The sequence below is a fragment of the Petromyzon marinus genome, chromosome 7, assembly GCF_048934315.1.
Source record: "Petromyzon marinus isolate PM22_M1 ecotype Great Lakes invasive population chromosome 7, UKy_Petmar_22M1.pri1.0, whole genome shotgun sequence".
Lineage (NCBI taxonomy): Eukaryota > Metazoa > Chordata > Hyperoartia > Petromyzontiformes > Petromyzontidae > Petromyzon > Petromyzon marinus.
Window position 1 is genome coordinate 8,231,558 of NC_133673.1, and position 14,986 is coordinate 8,246,543.

The 14,986-nt window shown below is 46.8% G+C and overlaps 1 protein-coding gene across 3 annotated transcripts in view; it reads right to left on the reverse strand.

Moving 5' to 3' along the window:
- Window positions 1-14,986, reverse strand: part of WT1 (WT1 transcription factor) — a 32,842-nt gene that overhangs the window by 5,490 nt on the left and 12,366 nt on the right. Inside the window, exons 2-7 of one of the 3 annotated variants that reach the window (XM_076065323.1) lie at window positions 14,444-14,581; window positions 11,095-11,209; window positions 9,399-9,486; window positions 7,059-7,227; window positions 5,025-5,114; window positions 3,488-3,580 (exon numbers count right to left, since the gene is read on the reverse strand). In XM_076065323.1, the coding sequence (XP_075921438.1) occupies window positions 3,488-3,580; window positions 5,025-5,114; window positions 7,059-7,227; window positions 9,399-9,486; window positions 11,095-11,209; window positions 14,444-14,581 (693 nt within the window). Of the gene's footprint in view, window positions 1-3,487; window positions 3,581-5,024; window positions 5,115-7,058; window positions 7,231-9,398; window positions 9,487-11,094; window positions 11,210-14,443; window positions 14,582-14,986 lie in introns of all 3 variants that reach the window. The other 2 variants (XM_032948943.2, XM_032948942.2) reach the window with 2 other exon arrangements.

The following is a 14,986-nucleotide window of genomic DNA, read 5'->3' on the forward strand; positions in this document are numbered from 1 at the left end:
GGGGGGGGGGGGCACGCGGCACCCGCCCTTCATGCTCTAGATGGCGCACAAAGTGTGCATGAGTGGGGAGCACAGATGATACACCTGTCAGTTTCATCTCAGTCGGTTAACCCGTAACTCCTGAGAGTGGCTCGTGACCTCGTGCCAGCAAGCCTTCAACACTCCACGTGGCCAGGGAGCCTTTGACACTTCGAAGTGCCCCTAGCCTGGCGCAAGTGCTGGAATGATGTCATCTCCACTTAGAGGTCGAATGGTGGTTGTTCTTGTGGAGGGTGAGCGTACAGCCCTTTCGGCAATCCACTGCTGGGCGGGAATTTTCCTGCACCGTGCCGGCCATGAGGGTCGTGTGACCATACTTCACCACGTTGGCCGAGTGCGGGGTGGTGCAGGTGGGGAGTGGAGACGTTGAAGCATGATACAGTAGAACAATGGATTTTGCTGTACTGCCTTCGACTGCTCGCAACGTAGCACAGCCCCTCTTATTCATATCGTTTTGCGTTGCCCTCACAATGTCGGGAGTAACAAGTCGTATTTCGATTTAAAGCTTTCGTGACTGCAATGATTTTCACTCCAGCGCTGTCCTACCAGACAGTCTCGTCCCTTCACCTGATGAAGGCCGCTTGTGTTGTGGCCGAAACGTCGTGAGAATATTATTGTGTTATTTTATTTTATCAATTTATTATTTTATTCTCATTCTACGTGACTTTACCGAAAGAACCGAAGAAGATAACAAGTCGTAGTTACATACTCTTTGTTTTTTTCGGTAAAGTCATGTAGGTAAAAAATAAATAAAATCAAACAAATGAAAACAACTAAATTAAATCACGACGTTTCGGGCCCAACACAAGCGTCCTTCTTCAGAAGCGCCCGAAACGTCGTGATTTAATTTAGTTGTTTTAATTTATTCTATTAATTTTTTTTACCTACGTGACTTTACCGTTAAAACCAAAGAATATGAATCCTTGCAGTCACAAAAGCGTCAAATCTAGAATCGTAGTTACATGTTCACCGATAGCAAATGTAAACTTCTACGGTACTACAAGGCTCTGTCTCTGGGGTGATCGGCTTTTTGCCAGTGCAGCTCCCAGACTGTGGAACGTTTTTTTGCCTTTGGTAATAAGGCAACCGGAGTCGCTTCGAGCTATTTAAGTGCCGTCTTGAAAACTCACCTCTTTAAACTGGCCTTTATCCCACAGTTCTGGCCCCTTACCCTGGTGCTGTTTATTTCCTGGCTTTACAAACACAGTGGTGTTGGGATTTTTATGGACGAAATGCGCCTTACCAATGTAAATTATAATTTAAGAATAATAATTATTATTCTTATTAAGAAGATGCCATTCACCTGCGTGAACCTACGATTATTTACTGGTTATCATATATAGTACATTCCTACATTGTATTCATATGTATTCATAAAATCGTGTTTATACGTTATTTAACATAAATGTAAGTATACTATATATTAATTCTATTCATATGGCTATATATACAAATTATATATACACACGATATCAAAGGCTTGCTGCGATAACATGTATATGGAGACTATCGCATTATCAGTTTCCCTGAACTTTGTAAATGCATTTTACATTTTATCATTTTGTTTTTGTGCTTTACCGTACTGTACTTCAAGTACAAATTCAAGATTACTTTGACGTTCTTCAACTGCAGTTCACTCAGTATAGACCATCATGAGTCTTCGAATGATTGTGACTTTACAATCTATAGCGCAGTTATGTCAGTTACTAAATAACAAAATAACTAATTGCTCTACGGCAAAACATGTTTTTTTTTTATAAAACGCTAAATTGTTTTGTTCGGACTATTATTATTAGTATCGTTGTTGTGGACTTTAATTGTGATTTCATGAATATTTTTCGAGGAAAGGAAATACAGTACTACGAAAAGTTAAACAAGCGGCAGTAAAAACAATTACAATATTCTGAAACACGGGCGATGCGATTACCGACGATCTTATATTGTACAATATATCGCAGTGTTGCCATGTCACCGTGACCCTAATAAGCTGGAAACATACAATTACTATGACAATTCGATTAGCACGGATGGCTACGTACGGTGCGAAAGAAGTTCCACATACATACAAAATATCTGCACGTTATTCGTAAATTATTTTTGGGTCAGATCGCACGGGTACAATGCTAATGTATGTGTTGTACACCCTACCTCCGCCTGACACAGCCAAATAAATAATGTCGTTACGTGAGCAAGGACGCCAATTCTTATTGCTTCAGCACATCACTTATATTGAAGAGTTATACAAAACATTTAACAATTTGGTCCGACGTTCCTATGAGGTTCTGTATCTATGTGTGTTGAACTTCTTTCGCACTGTACGTAGCCAACCACGCTAATCGAAGGTGCGGGGGTTGGACAACAAGCTAAACACAAAAAGCAGTTGTAAAGAAATTAGTTTTCAATCTAGATGTAAAAGTGCATAGCTCCAGCGGCTTCCTAATATCAGAAGGAAGAGCGTTCCAGACGGCCGCAGAAGCGAATCTGACAGCGCTCAACGCAGTGACCGTCTATAGAAGTTTAACTGTTGTGGGGTTTCTCTCTAACACATGGGTGTGCTGAAGCAATAACAACCAAAAATGTGGCGCGTTTGTTCGTCACGTGATAACTTTATTTATTTGGCTGCGTCGAGTGGAGGAAGGTTGTACAACCCACAATGGCTTTTACTCCTCGTGCGATCTGAACGAAAAATCTATTCTGAATCATCGCTTTTATCGCGAAAGCCCACCTGTTAAATAAAAATACGTGCATATTGTTCATATTTAATTTGCATCGTGTTGATCTATAACTTATAACAAGTGTGTTACCTAATCCTTACAGTATTTACAAAGTTTCAGTAGAAGCTGGATTTAAGCACAGTTCTCATATATCATGGGACCTCCTTAGCCAGTACCAAAATATGAGAATAGGTTTTTCCCTTTTTTTCTGGCAACAAAACAGGTGTTAAGATGTTAAAACACCAAACTGAAACCTTTAACGAGGAATCATGTCTGTATTAACCACAATACTTGTGGTGAGAATGCCTTTTGGCGTCCTCTGGTCTAACACGAGGCTCAAAAGAAAGCTGTCTCTGGTGTGGACCAATCAGTTTGAAGGACAATGCATATTTTATCAGAGTACGTTTTTTTGTTTGCATTCTGACCACAAGTATTTTGGTTAATGCAGACATGATTCCTTGTAAAAGGTTTCAGTTTGGTGTTTTAACATCTTAACACCTGTTTTGTTGCCAGAAAAAAAGGGAAAACCTATTCTCAGTTCTCATATAAGCAACACATGATTACATTACATTGTTCGGGGGGAGAAGGTAAAGATAAACTTCTGATATCAGCACCCTACTTCGGCTGACTTTGCTCCAAGGGGTGCGCTTATATCCAGCTTCTGCGGTACAGTATTTCGATTCAGCGAAGTGTCTGCAATGTGCTCAAGGGGAATAGAAGATAAAAGTACGCACTTGGTTTACCTGTATGAGTCCGCGTGTGGGTCTTCAAGTGATCAGACCGGGCAAACTTGCGATCGCACATTTTGCACTGGAATGGTTTCACCCCTGTGACACACAACAAAGACAAAATATCCCCCCCCGGTGTAGCCTTAACAGACTGTTGGAGCAAGTGCTGTTAGCGAGCACCTATGAAGACCACCACAGCACACACCACGCCGCATTTGTGTCCCTAGTGGCGATGTTCATACATTGCACCAGATTACTAATTTGAGGCTGAGTGGACCTAGGGGAGGCCCAGGACTTGTTCAAATATTCGCCACTGTAAGCCTTGTAGCATGGAGGGGCAAGCACTGTTCGTGAGCTCCGATTATAGCTGGCAGGAAATGCAACTGGGTGGTGTGACCAGCGCAAACACAAAGGCAAATATCACGTCCTCCCTTGTAGCCTACATCGGCTGATGTGGCAAGTGCTGCCAGTTAGCACCTTTTGCAAGCTGGCTTGCCACACAGGTGGGTAGTGTGGCCAGCTCCACACCCAGCCACCTTGATGATCTCTCCAATGCTGATGTTTACACACAACACCGGCACTTATTTAAGGGTCACGATAGCTTCAGACACCGTCATGTCGCGTGTGGTCTGGATTCAAACTCTGGGATCGTAATGCGGTGCACTGATCACCGCGCTGCAGACCCACAAACAACAACAACCGCCGTTCGCCATTTAGTGGCGGTGACATCACCGCGGCGTTTGTGCCACGCTCGTTTTTTTTTAAAGTTACCTTTAAAACTGAGAATATACCGTATCGCTTTAAAATTCAAGTTACAGATATTTTCATCCATGCTCACTGCACTATATTCATTTGTATAGCAATGGCTATATCCGAGAGGGCACTGTAGCCTTCACGGGAATATGCGTTTGCTCCACATGAGGCACCCATCAGTGGCATTTGCCCCGATATGTTAACAGCACATTCAGTTCCGTTTGCTCTGATACAGAGGAAACTTTGGCTTCGGGGTCTTTAAATTCCAGTGTGCGTACACCACCGTGTTTGTAAACATCTTGTAGTCCTGCCATGACCAATTTATCATGGAATAAAAAAAATGTAGAGAAAAAAAATCACACATACGCATGGATTATGTTGCGCGCTTTCCAACGCTTGTTTGTCTTGGGAGGTATATAATCATGATCAGGACAATTTTTTTTTGCATATTTGCGAATAGATTTGTTTTTTTAATCTGGGTTGTGTCTCCAAAGTTTTGGGCAACGCTTTGATCACTTTGACCGCCGATGTTCAACAGGGTAAGTCCCGCATAGCAACACAACTTGATGCTAAAAGTTTAGTTAATATTGGATCATCTTAATGAGAATTACAGGGCCCCTGTCCGTGCCCCCGGCTATTAAGGACAGAGATAATTGCGTACACGCGTTCAACTGTAGGCTGACAGCATTCAATAAACCACACGCGCATGATCGATGATCCGACTGCTGTTAAGAGTTGGGTTGAATATTTGTGTCGATGCCGTGTTTTGAACCCACGAGTTCTTGCTCACCTGTGTGCCTTCGCTGATGCCTCTTGAGCTGATCGGAGCGAGAGAATCGCCTGCCACAGTCCTTGTAGTCGCACTGGTAGGGCCTCTCCCCTGCACCCGCAGACGGAGCTTTCATTAGCCACCAACGATCGGCACCGTGGTTGTCACCCTCACTTGGGTGAACGTCTCAAAAGTCGGTGACACTTACGTACCAGTGCACGAGTAACCCTCCGAAGCACAAACATATTCGCTATTTACGCTGTCCTCAAAATAGCGTGAGCGGTGATATATATATAAAAATACCGTGTTTCGGATATAATGTGGTTTTTAGAGGGACGCAAAAAATGGACCGGCGTGCAGAGCAATTCCGACTCGTTGTTAGCTGCATCCCCACACTGTAGCGGGCCTCCACGCACGTTTAGTGCACGGGAACGACTGCTTTAGTGGATTGTGAGTTCCAGCATTGCCTTGTAATTGTTGTTGGTTTTAGTGAGGATTTAAAACAAATCTTTGATATTTGTTTTTATCACTTTTATAACATAAAAAAGTCATTTTTACTTTTGCTTTGTAGTCGGGTATTCACTTACTTGGTAGTAGCTGTATGTATGATTTGGTCCTCATATAATTATTGTACAGCGTTATGGGATGCAATTAGTATTAATTTCGCTATATTTAATTAATGTCAGTTACATTGCACGCTGTAAATGGGCTCAATTTGGTCTGCATGGAAATACTGGGGATTTGTTACAAGAACGGTTTTACCAGGGCATGGCACCTCTGAATTAGCCCAGTATTAGCGTTGCACGCCTGTAACCTGTACCTGTTCTGCTTTTCTCAGCATCGCCCCCTCATTGAGCGCTAGCTGTTCTGGGAAACCCGTAACTCTTCACAGAACAAGTCTTTGTAATTCATATTCTTAGCTCTTTCGGTAAAGTCACGTTGAAGGGAAACAATAAAATAATAAAAAATATATAAAACAATAAAAATTCTCACGACGTTTCGACCATAACGCAAACGGTCATCATCAGGTGTGAAAAACCAACGGCGAAAGAGCTAAGAATATGAATTACTGCAGTCACGAAAGCTTTAAATCAAAAGTCTTTGTAAGTTGTGTAAAACTGTAAAACACCGCTCAAGACTATGAATTTGCACGTCCTGTAACCCTTCACTTTTCTGGCATTGTGAGATATTCTTCTTCTCCAAGTGATATTTTCCTTTGTCTTGTGCGTGTGTGCATCTCAAAGGTGGAAACCCTTCCCGAGCACACACGCGCAACCACAGCTGAGTCTTCCTCACAGCGGCTTTTGCGTAGCCATTGAAAAAAGGTCACTCCATCGCGTTCTTTCCGATGCGCTTCTGCGGCCGTCTGGAACGCTCTTCCTTCCGATATTCGGAAGCCACTGGAGTTATGCACTTTTACATCTAGATTGAAAATTAATTTCTTAAGAACTTGTTTATGTGTTTAGTTTAATCTTGATTTGAAGCTTTCGTGACTGCAGGAATCCATACCCTCTGGTTCTTTCGGTAAAGTCACGTAGGTAGAAAAAATAATAAAAGAACACGACGTTTCGGTCGCAACAAAAGCGTCCGTCATCAGGTGAGAAAGAATGATCTGCTGTTGTGGCTTTATATAGGCACGGGAAGGGGGAAGGGGAGGTTGTTGGGGTTTTGTAGAGTTTAGTTTAGTGTTTAGTTTATTTTCTTTCTCCTGCACATCCAATTGTTTGGCTACGTACGCACGTTTGGCTACGTACGGTGCAACTGAAGTTGAACGTAGATGCATATACGATATACGTACGTGACTGGCGCCACCATCTCACAACGTTGACGCGCACGTTCACACCTGTGTCGGTGTTCTCCACGACATTTAAGAGGAGGGGGTTTGACATCACGACGACAACGGGGAGTATTTTCACATTTGTGCATTGTTGGTGGGGTGGAGGGGGGGGGGGCACACGTCAGGGGCCGCACGAAAGGCCGCCCGTGAGACCGCCAGTGCCCCCCCCCACCCCCCCCCCCCCCGGGCGGCGGGGCCTTGCAATGAGGAGCACTGACCTGTGTGCTTGCGGCAGTGCATCTGCAGGTGCGACAGCTTGAAGTAGCGCTTGCTGCAGCCCGGGTAGTTGCACATGTAGGGCCTCCTGTCGGCACGGCCCCGGCCGGACGGAGCCCCCACGGCCTGGGTGAGGGCGCCGCTGGCGGCCCCCGACACGCGACGCATTCCCTGCTGGAGGCGACGCCGCGGAAAGCAAAGAGGGGGTGGCAGCCGACACAGGCGGCTGTTACAAATCGCAGTCACGCGAGGATTTCACCTAGCCACCGATGTTATCGGTGCTCAAGACGCCGTGCAGAAACGTGGGGAGCGAAATGTTATGTCGGAGAGGTGGTCAGTCATATGTCTCTCTGTGAGTCTGAGGCTGCCCCCGTCTATCTCTGTGTTCGTCTATGGGTCTCTATGTGAATTTTGTGTGTCCCTTATGTGAGTCTGTGGGTGTGCGTCTATACTATACAATGCAACACAATGTGGCTTTATGGAGCATCTTAATGCAACCACCACTGTTTATGCGTTGTGGGTGTGTTTATATCATAGAGGCATGTTAGTGTATGGGTTCCTATATGAGTCTTTGGCTCCTTATGCGAGTGTGTGGGTCTTTGTGGGGCGAAGACAACGGTAATACAATGCGAATTTACAAACAGTGACTTGCACGCCAGTCGTATATATTGCACTCCTATCGTGTTTTTATTGTTTGCTGTTGTAACTTTCTGGACATCTGTGAAAAAAGAGCTTCATAGCTCATTGGATTCCTCCAGTCCAACTAAACATTCTGATTCTGAATTCCCGGAGCGGCGTTCCAGGTGGTTCCATCTGCGAGGTTCCATCGGCGATTCAGGGCACTGCATCCCCCCCTCCCCCACCGCCCATTCACCCGAAGGTTCCAGAATCTTCGCCCCGAGGCATCGACGATTGCCCCAGGATTTCACGACGCACGTAAGAGCGCGTGACGCGTTGTTTTCGAGAAGAAGAATAAGAAGAAGAAGGAAAAAAGCCGCTAAGAAAAGGGCGTTGTTGTTGTTGTTGTTGTTCAACACAGAAATACTTGGAAAGGTGACGGCGGTTGCATTTTTCTCAACTACCCCAACCCCCCTCCCCATTAACATTTGTTCTTCGCTTTCAGAAAACAATTACATCAAGCTTTCACTCGGGTGCCCTCCTGGGAGACTGCCTTCGCGATCAACAGCCTTGCACGCGATTGTAATTTGATGTGAACTGGTGAAGCCCGCTTTCTGAGGGCACCACCTAATGTGAGCAGCGGTTACTGCCAAAGCCGGAGAGAGTGTTCCCAAAGCGCCTACAGCCAGAGCAAAATGAGCCGCTTGAGCAGGCGAGGGATTACTGAGACAGCACCGATCTGCATTCTCTAACGGAGACGCGGAATAAACCTGATGAGCGTGGTTCTTCTTCTTTACCAGGGGGTGCACGCTGCACCCCTGGAGGTGCGAGATGCCCCTTCTGGGGATGTGAGACCATGGGGCAGATGTTTTTTTTTAGAAGGTAAATAATCGAAACACAAAATTAAGCACGTAAGACCAACTACTTTGTTTCGTCAAACCCATGCCCTGTATGCATGAACATTCTATATATATTTTTTTTACGATTGAGAACCAAAGGGGTGCAAGACTGCAGAAAAGCTTTAAGAACCACAGAATTAGATGAAGTGTACAGTAGTGTATACTTTATACATTGTATACATTGTGCGGTAACGGAATTACAAGAGCAATGCAGAAATATCGGCCACGGAATTGGCACTTTAATGTAGCACACCGAACGGCTGTGAGACTGTAGAGTAATTATTAAAGCACCTCTCAAATGGCGTTTGCTTGTTTGCAAATTGCCGTAATTCCGTCACCGTGCAGCTGATCTTATACTTTAGCGCGTGTACAAAGATACATCAGAATCTTGATGAGAATCAGAATTTGTTTTCTTTCGACTGAAGGAATCCGATGAGCTGTGAAGCTCTTTTTTCAGAGACGTCCAATATGGAGTTGAGGGGCGAGGGGTGGTCAGAAAGTTACAACAAAAAACACGATATCCTCCATGCAGCCTTACAGACTGTTGGGACAAAGTGCCGCGAACGGGCGGATATGAAGGCCGGGGGACATCCATCGCGCGTGGGGGGGGGGGGGGGTGCAGTGTGGCCATCCGGCACCACGCATGGCCGCCTTTGTCTCCCAACACTGACACGTAGGTATACACACAACAACCAGCTAGTCATTTATCGCTGAGTCAACCCTGGGGAGGGGGGGGGCGGACCGGGTCAAATATTACTCGAGAAATGAAACGCGGAGCGCGCTAACTGCTGCGCCACCGCTCCTCACTCGCTCCGCGTCGCTCACCTGGATGCCGTGGGTCCACACGCGGTACTGGGTGCTGTAGAGGAACTGGCTGCTCGTCGTGTCCGTGCTGTACCCAGATGCGTGGTGGCTGCGAAGCAAACCAGCGCAGGGTTACTGACAACGGATCCCTCCTTAGCCTGCTGCTTGCAAGCCCAAAGTGATATCGGCTGTGGTGTGTGCGGTCAGCACCGCGCCAGATCGCCTTTGCCTCCCGAGCACTGATGCGTAATGGCAACGTTTACTTATTTAATGCTGAGTCGACTTAGCGGTTGCATAGGACCAAGGGTTCGGATACGACGTTCAGATGGTGTTATCCGCGAGCGGGAATCGAACCCGCCATAGTGGACGTGATCGGAGTGCAGTGCGCTAACTACTGCGCCACCGCTCCCCATGGTGTAACACAGACAAGGATATCGTCCTTATAACCGATCGACTTTTGGGGCAAGTTCTGTTAGCGAACACCGATGGAGAGCCAGAAATGGCATACGAAGGGCTGATGTGGTTAGCACCACGCCCGGCCGTCTTTGTCTCCCCATTGCCGATGTTTAGCACGCACGCACGCACGCCCATCCAGTCACATGTACACGCCACGAAAACTTTAAAATGTAAGTTGCTGTGCAACATAGTAACACAATTCACGCACAAAGCATGCATTGATTCGTGCAGATATTGTATGTACAATGTATCTGTGATCGTTATTAACCATTGACGCTGTTTAGAAAATAAAAATCTGGAATCGTAATCGAGTTTGACCCATTATTAAATAGCGGATATTTTTTTTTACCATAATTTCCGGATAATACGACGCACAAAGGTTGGTAATGCGTCTTATAACCCGATAGAGGTGTGTGATTAGATGTGTATAACATTATTGTCACCGGGCACAAGTTAGGGGGTGCGTCTTAATAATCAGGATCAGACGATCGGTCGATCAAAGATCGTTCGCTTTGCACCGCTGCCAAGGCGCGCAAACGGCGGAGTTGGAGCGCAGTGAGTTGGAGCGCAGTGGCTGGGGGCTGTTTATGGACGTTATTGATGTAATGTTGTCGGCTGTATTCTATTGCGAACACAGTAAAAGTTTACGATGTAATTTTTACGAGAAGGAATCGAGGGTAAACCCGGATCGTGTAAACACGACCCATCTCGCAATATTTCACTTTAACCAGCACAGTTCAACCACGCGGCACTTAACACAACACGACACTCGGTGATAATAATAATAATACAGTAATAACAATAAAACACAGTCGCGCGTGTTGCATATTCATTCACAATATTGGAGCAGCGATATCAAACGATGCAAAGACCACTGGCACATAATAACGTGTCTACGACACGTGCCAATTAGTGGCGAGCAAATGCGTTCCAGGATTTCCCTCCCCATCACCGTTGTAGCCTTCAGCGGGGGCGAGTGCTGTTAGCGAGCGCCTATTAAACAATGCCTACGCGTGGATGACCAAACAGCACCACGCCAGGCCGCCTTTGTCTCCCCAGTGCTGATGTTTACGCACTGCACCAGGTACGCCTTTAAGGCCGACTCGGCCTCCGTGTGAAGCCCCCGGGACTCGTTGAGATATTCGTCACTTGATGTTGGCCGTGATGTAACCTGGTTTGGCCGGGTTCGTAGGCGCAGTGCCGATCACCACTTGTGGCACCACCGCTCCCCACAGCACCACACAGACGCACGCGCACGCACCCGTTGTAGGAGGCGGAGGAGTTCTTGAGACGCATGGCCTGGCTGGAGGCGCAACTCATCTCGGGGGAGCCGTGGCACGCGTACATGGGTGCCATGGAGAACTGCTGCTCCGGTGCTGCACACAAAGACAAAGATCCCCCGTGTAGCCTTCACCGGACTGCTGGGGCAAGTGCTTGTTAGCGAGAACATATGAAGGCCGGCGCGGCACACGAGGGGGTGGGTGGCCGGCACCCCGCCCGGCCGCATTTATCTTTCTAGTGGCAAAGTTTACACACCGCACCAGGTACTCATTTTTTGGCTGAGTCGACCTAGGGGAGGCCCACGACCGGCCGCGAACGGGAATCGAACCCGGGTGGCCGGTTTCGTAGCACAGCGCGCTTACCGCTACCCTACCGCTGCACGCACACAGAGCCACACACGCACACAGAGCCACACGCACACAGAGCCACACACCCACAGAGCCACACACACAGAGCCATACACACGCACACAGAGCCACATACACACACACACAGAGCCACACACGCGCACACAGAGCCACACACACACGCACACAGAGCCACACACACACACGCACACAGAGCCACACACACACAGAGCCACACACGCACACAGAGCTACACACGCACACAGAGCCACACACACAGAGCCACACACACGCACACAGAGCCACACACAGAGCCACACGCACACAGAGCCACACACACACGGGAGGCCTCAACTCAGCGAGCAGACCCGGCGGTAGATGCGTTCCAAAAAAACGGGCGCACAAAAGAAAAACCCCACGAGAGAGCTGCCTGCCGAGTAGCGCACACCAGTACCACGATGTTGCCCCAGGTCCGACCGCGTAGTCATTCGTTGAGTGAACTTACACCGCATAGTGGAGTAAATTTTGGGTGGAATAAGGTTATCCGCATATGCAGCGCATAAAATCGCACAAAACGAAACCCGCGCAAAGCGAGGGAAACCTGTAATTCGAAATGTACCCTACCGTGATATTTAATCAAATCGCGATGTCAAATTGAGGCAATGGAATCGTATGCGGGGCAAATCATCATAGGCCGACTTGTAACAGAAAACAACAAATACTGTAGTGGGCTCCACAGTGCACGCTATGGTCTCTTAACTACTAAGTCTAAATATCTCTCGATTCGCTCTAAAATCGTATATAATATTGTACAACAACGAAAACTAAAACCTAAAATGAACATCAGGAGCGGCTTACAGGTGTAATGCGCCCACAGCGTAACACGCATCTCGGATCGCACACAATATGTACCCAGATTGTTATTGGTGTTAGTAGCTTGGTGTGCAAATACAAAAAGATACGTGGTGTCCGTAAGGAATCGGTTTCATAATTGCAAATTTAAATTTAATCATCGTCTATGTTTAGAAATGAGTTGGGCGATTTTTTTTACAACGCGTGGCGATATTCAAACACTACTTAAGGTTATTGTTATAATTATTACTTTCTCAACGCTAAAGCAGGGGTTGGGCAACCGAAATAACAAGAAGAGCCATTTGGTTTTTTATTCGGTATAAAACTCAATATTTAAGGAGCCGCAATGCGTGTACATGCATACTACACACGTACATCACGTGACAACGCGCGCATTAAAGAGCCGCATGCGGCCGTGGAACCGCGTGTTGCCTCCCTCTGGTCAGTGCCGGATTATCCCATTAGTACAAGTAGCTACATAAGTAGATACACAAGTAGCTACACAAGTAGCTACACGTGCTACGGGCTCCGCACTTTCAATGGCCCCGCGCTAAATGCTTTCAAGCTATCAATTCCGGTTCAGCGATTCTGCACTTGCTCTATTACTATAGTACTATACTTCCTTCAACTTTTATGAACGACTGGGCGTTTAAGATTAGCGATTTGTCGTATTATCTGGCTGTATAGCAAATGAAAAAATACAATTACTGTACTATGCCAGTTAAAAATGTATGTGTTTTCATATTTACGTTTTTAAAAACAATGTAGGGCCCCTTTATACCATATGCTAAGGCCCTGCACTAGCTTAATCCGGCACTGCCCCTGGTCTAAAGTAATTTGAAGTGATGTGAATGATCTTAAACGCAGATGTCTCTCTCGGTTACACATTACATTGGTTTTTAATGTTACTAATTTTACTACATTCAAAACTAAACTTGGTTCAAACCCACTTACGCAATACCGGCTGATCACTCATTTACGCGTTCAACAAACGGCACTATGAATATGCGCTAACGTCTCTCTACAAATTAACACACGTACAATATCCAGTGCATTTAATATAGTATTACAGTGGTTACAATAAATGCATTCTGTTTGAATAGACATTCGTAATAGCCTAGTACTGTACAGTCATTGGGTACGGGAGCGGTGGTGCAGTGGCGAGTGCACTGCGCTGTAAGAACCCGGCGACTCAAATTAGATTCCTGGTCACGGCTGACATCAGTGGTAAGTGAGATTTGAACCGGTCAAGGGACAACCCCCCCCAACATCACAAACCTGCAATGACCTGCGTGGTGAAGTATGATTAAACAGGTTAAAACAACCCCACCCTATAACCAGAACGGCGTGGGGAGGTCTTCATTTAGCAGTGGATTTCCAAAACGTATGTTAACATGTATCATTATAAAGTTATTAATAAACCGGGCACTAACTAAATCCATTTCCTGCCTAACTTATCTGGACATAGACTAATAAGTTGCTATATTCATCCAGCCATACGCAAGAACACTATTATTATATTATTATTTCGTGATTAAACAATGGCATATTCAGCATTTTCCCTATTGTACGAACTAATGTATGCACTTTTAACTGCACTGGCTTACAACCGTCACACACATTACACATGCAGGGGACAGATATTTCGTGCTTACTAATCTTTGTTATTCCAACTGGCGAATGGGGGGGCCCCGTGAACTTTCTTGAGAGATACAGAAACGCAAACATTTGCGGTGCCACGCAAAAATAGCGCGCTGCGTGCTTGAACTCGTGACGTTGGCTAACTTTGACCCGACCGGTCTGGTGCGAATCCCTTTACACGCGTTCACGAAAAATGGGACAGCCTTAGATTGCTGTTGTTTTGCCGCAGTTAGAATAACCAGCAACTAGTTGTCGATGCGAACGAACAACCCACCAAAACGACCTCGTGATGTTAAGCATAGCTTTCGGCCTGCCCGTAATAGCAATCGTCGCAATCGTAAATATATCTCCGAGTTAGGAAACGAGCGACGAGTTACATGTGGCATCCTATCGCAGGCAGCTATGCAATTGCGACTGCGAAATCAGAGAGGATAGAGAGAGAGAGAGCTAGAGAGAGGTGGTGGGCAGGGGGCACGATCGCGTGGGTACCGAAAGGGGGTGGCTGGTGCCCGATAGCCTCCTCGTGCTTGAAGAAGTGAGACGGAAACTGCGGCGGTGGATGTCCCGGGTTGGGTCCGTAGCACTGGCTCGGGCTCTCGTAGCTCATCGCCGGGTAGCCGGCGTTCACTGCCGTGAGAGGCACAGAGTGGGGTATTAGAGTCGACAATTTGTCGGCCCTCCGGCGAAGTTTCCCTTCGGCGGTTGTAGCCGCGCGTTGCTCGGTGTCATTGTCTGCCCACGTTTTTGCGCTGCACGTTGCTGCGACGAAGCTAATAAGAGCACGCGGAGCGAAACGTCGGGCATCGCGCCGAAACACATCGGGGAGTTGCACAGCAGCACATGTCTACACAACTGGGTCGTTGATGCACGCTGATGCTTGCTTTGCATAATCCGTACGAGATAGGAAAACAGAACAGCCACATATTACGCATGTTTGTGACTCTGTGTCTGTTCGAACCGAGTGTACCCGTGCACGTGGATGAGGGCGTCCCCACGCTCTCTAAACCCCACGGGGTAACCCCGCAGTGGCCT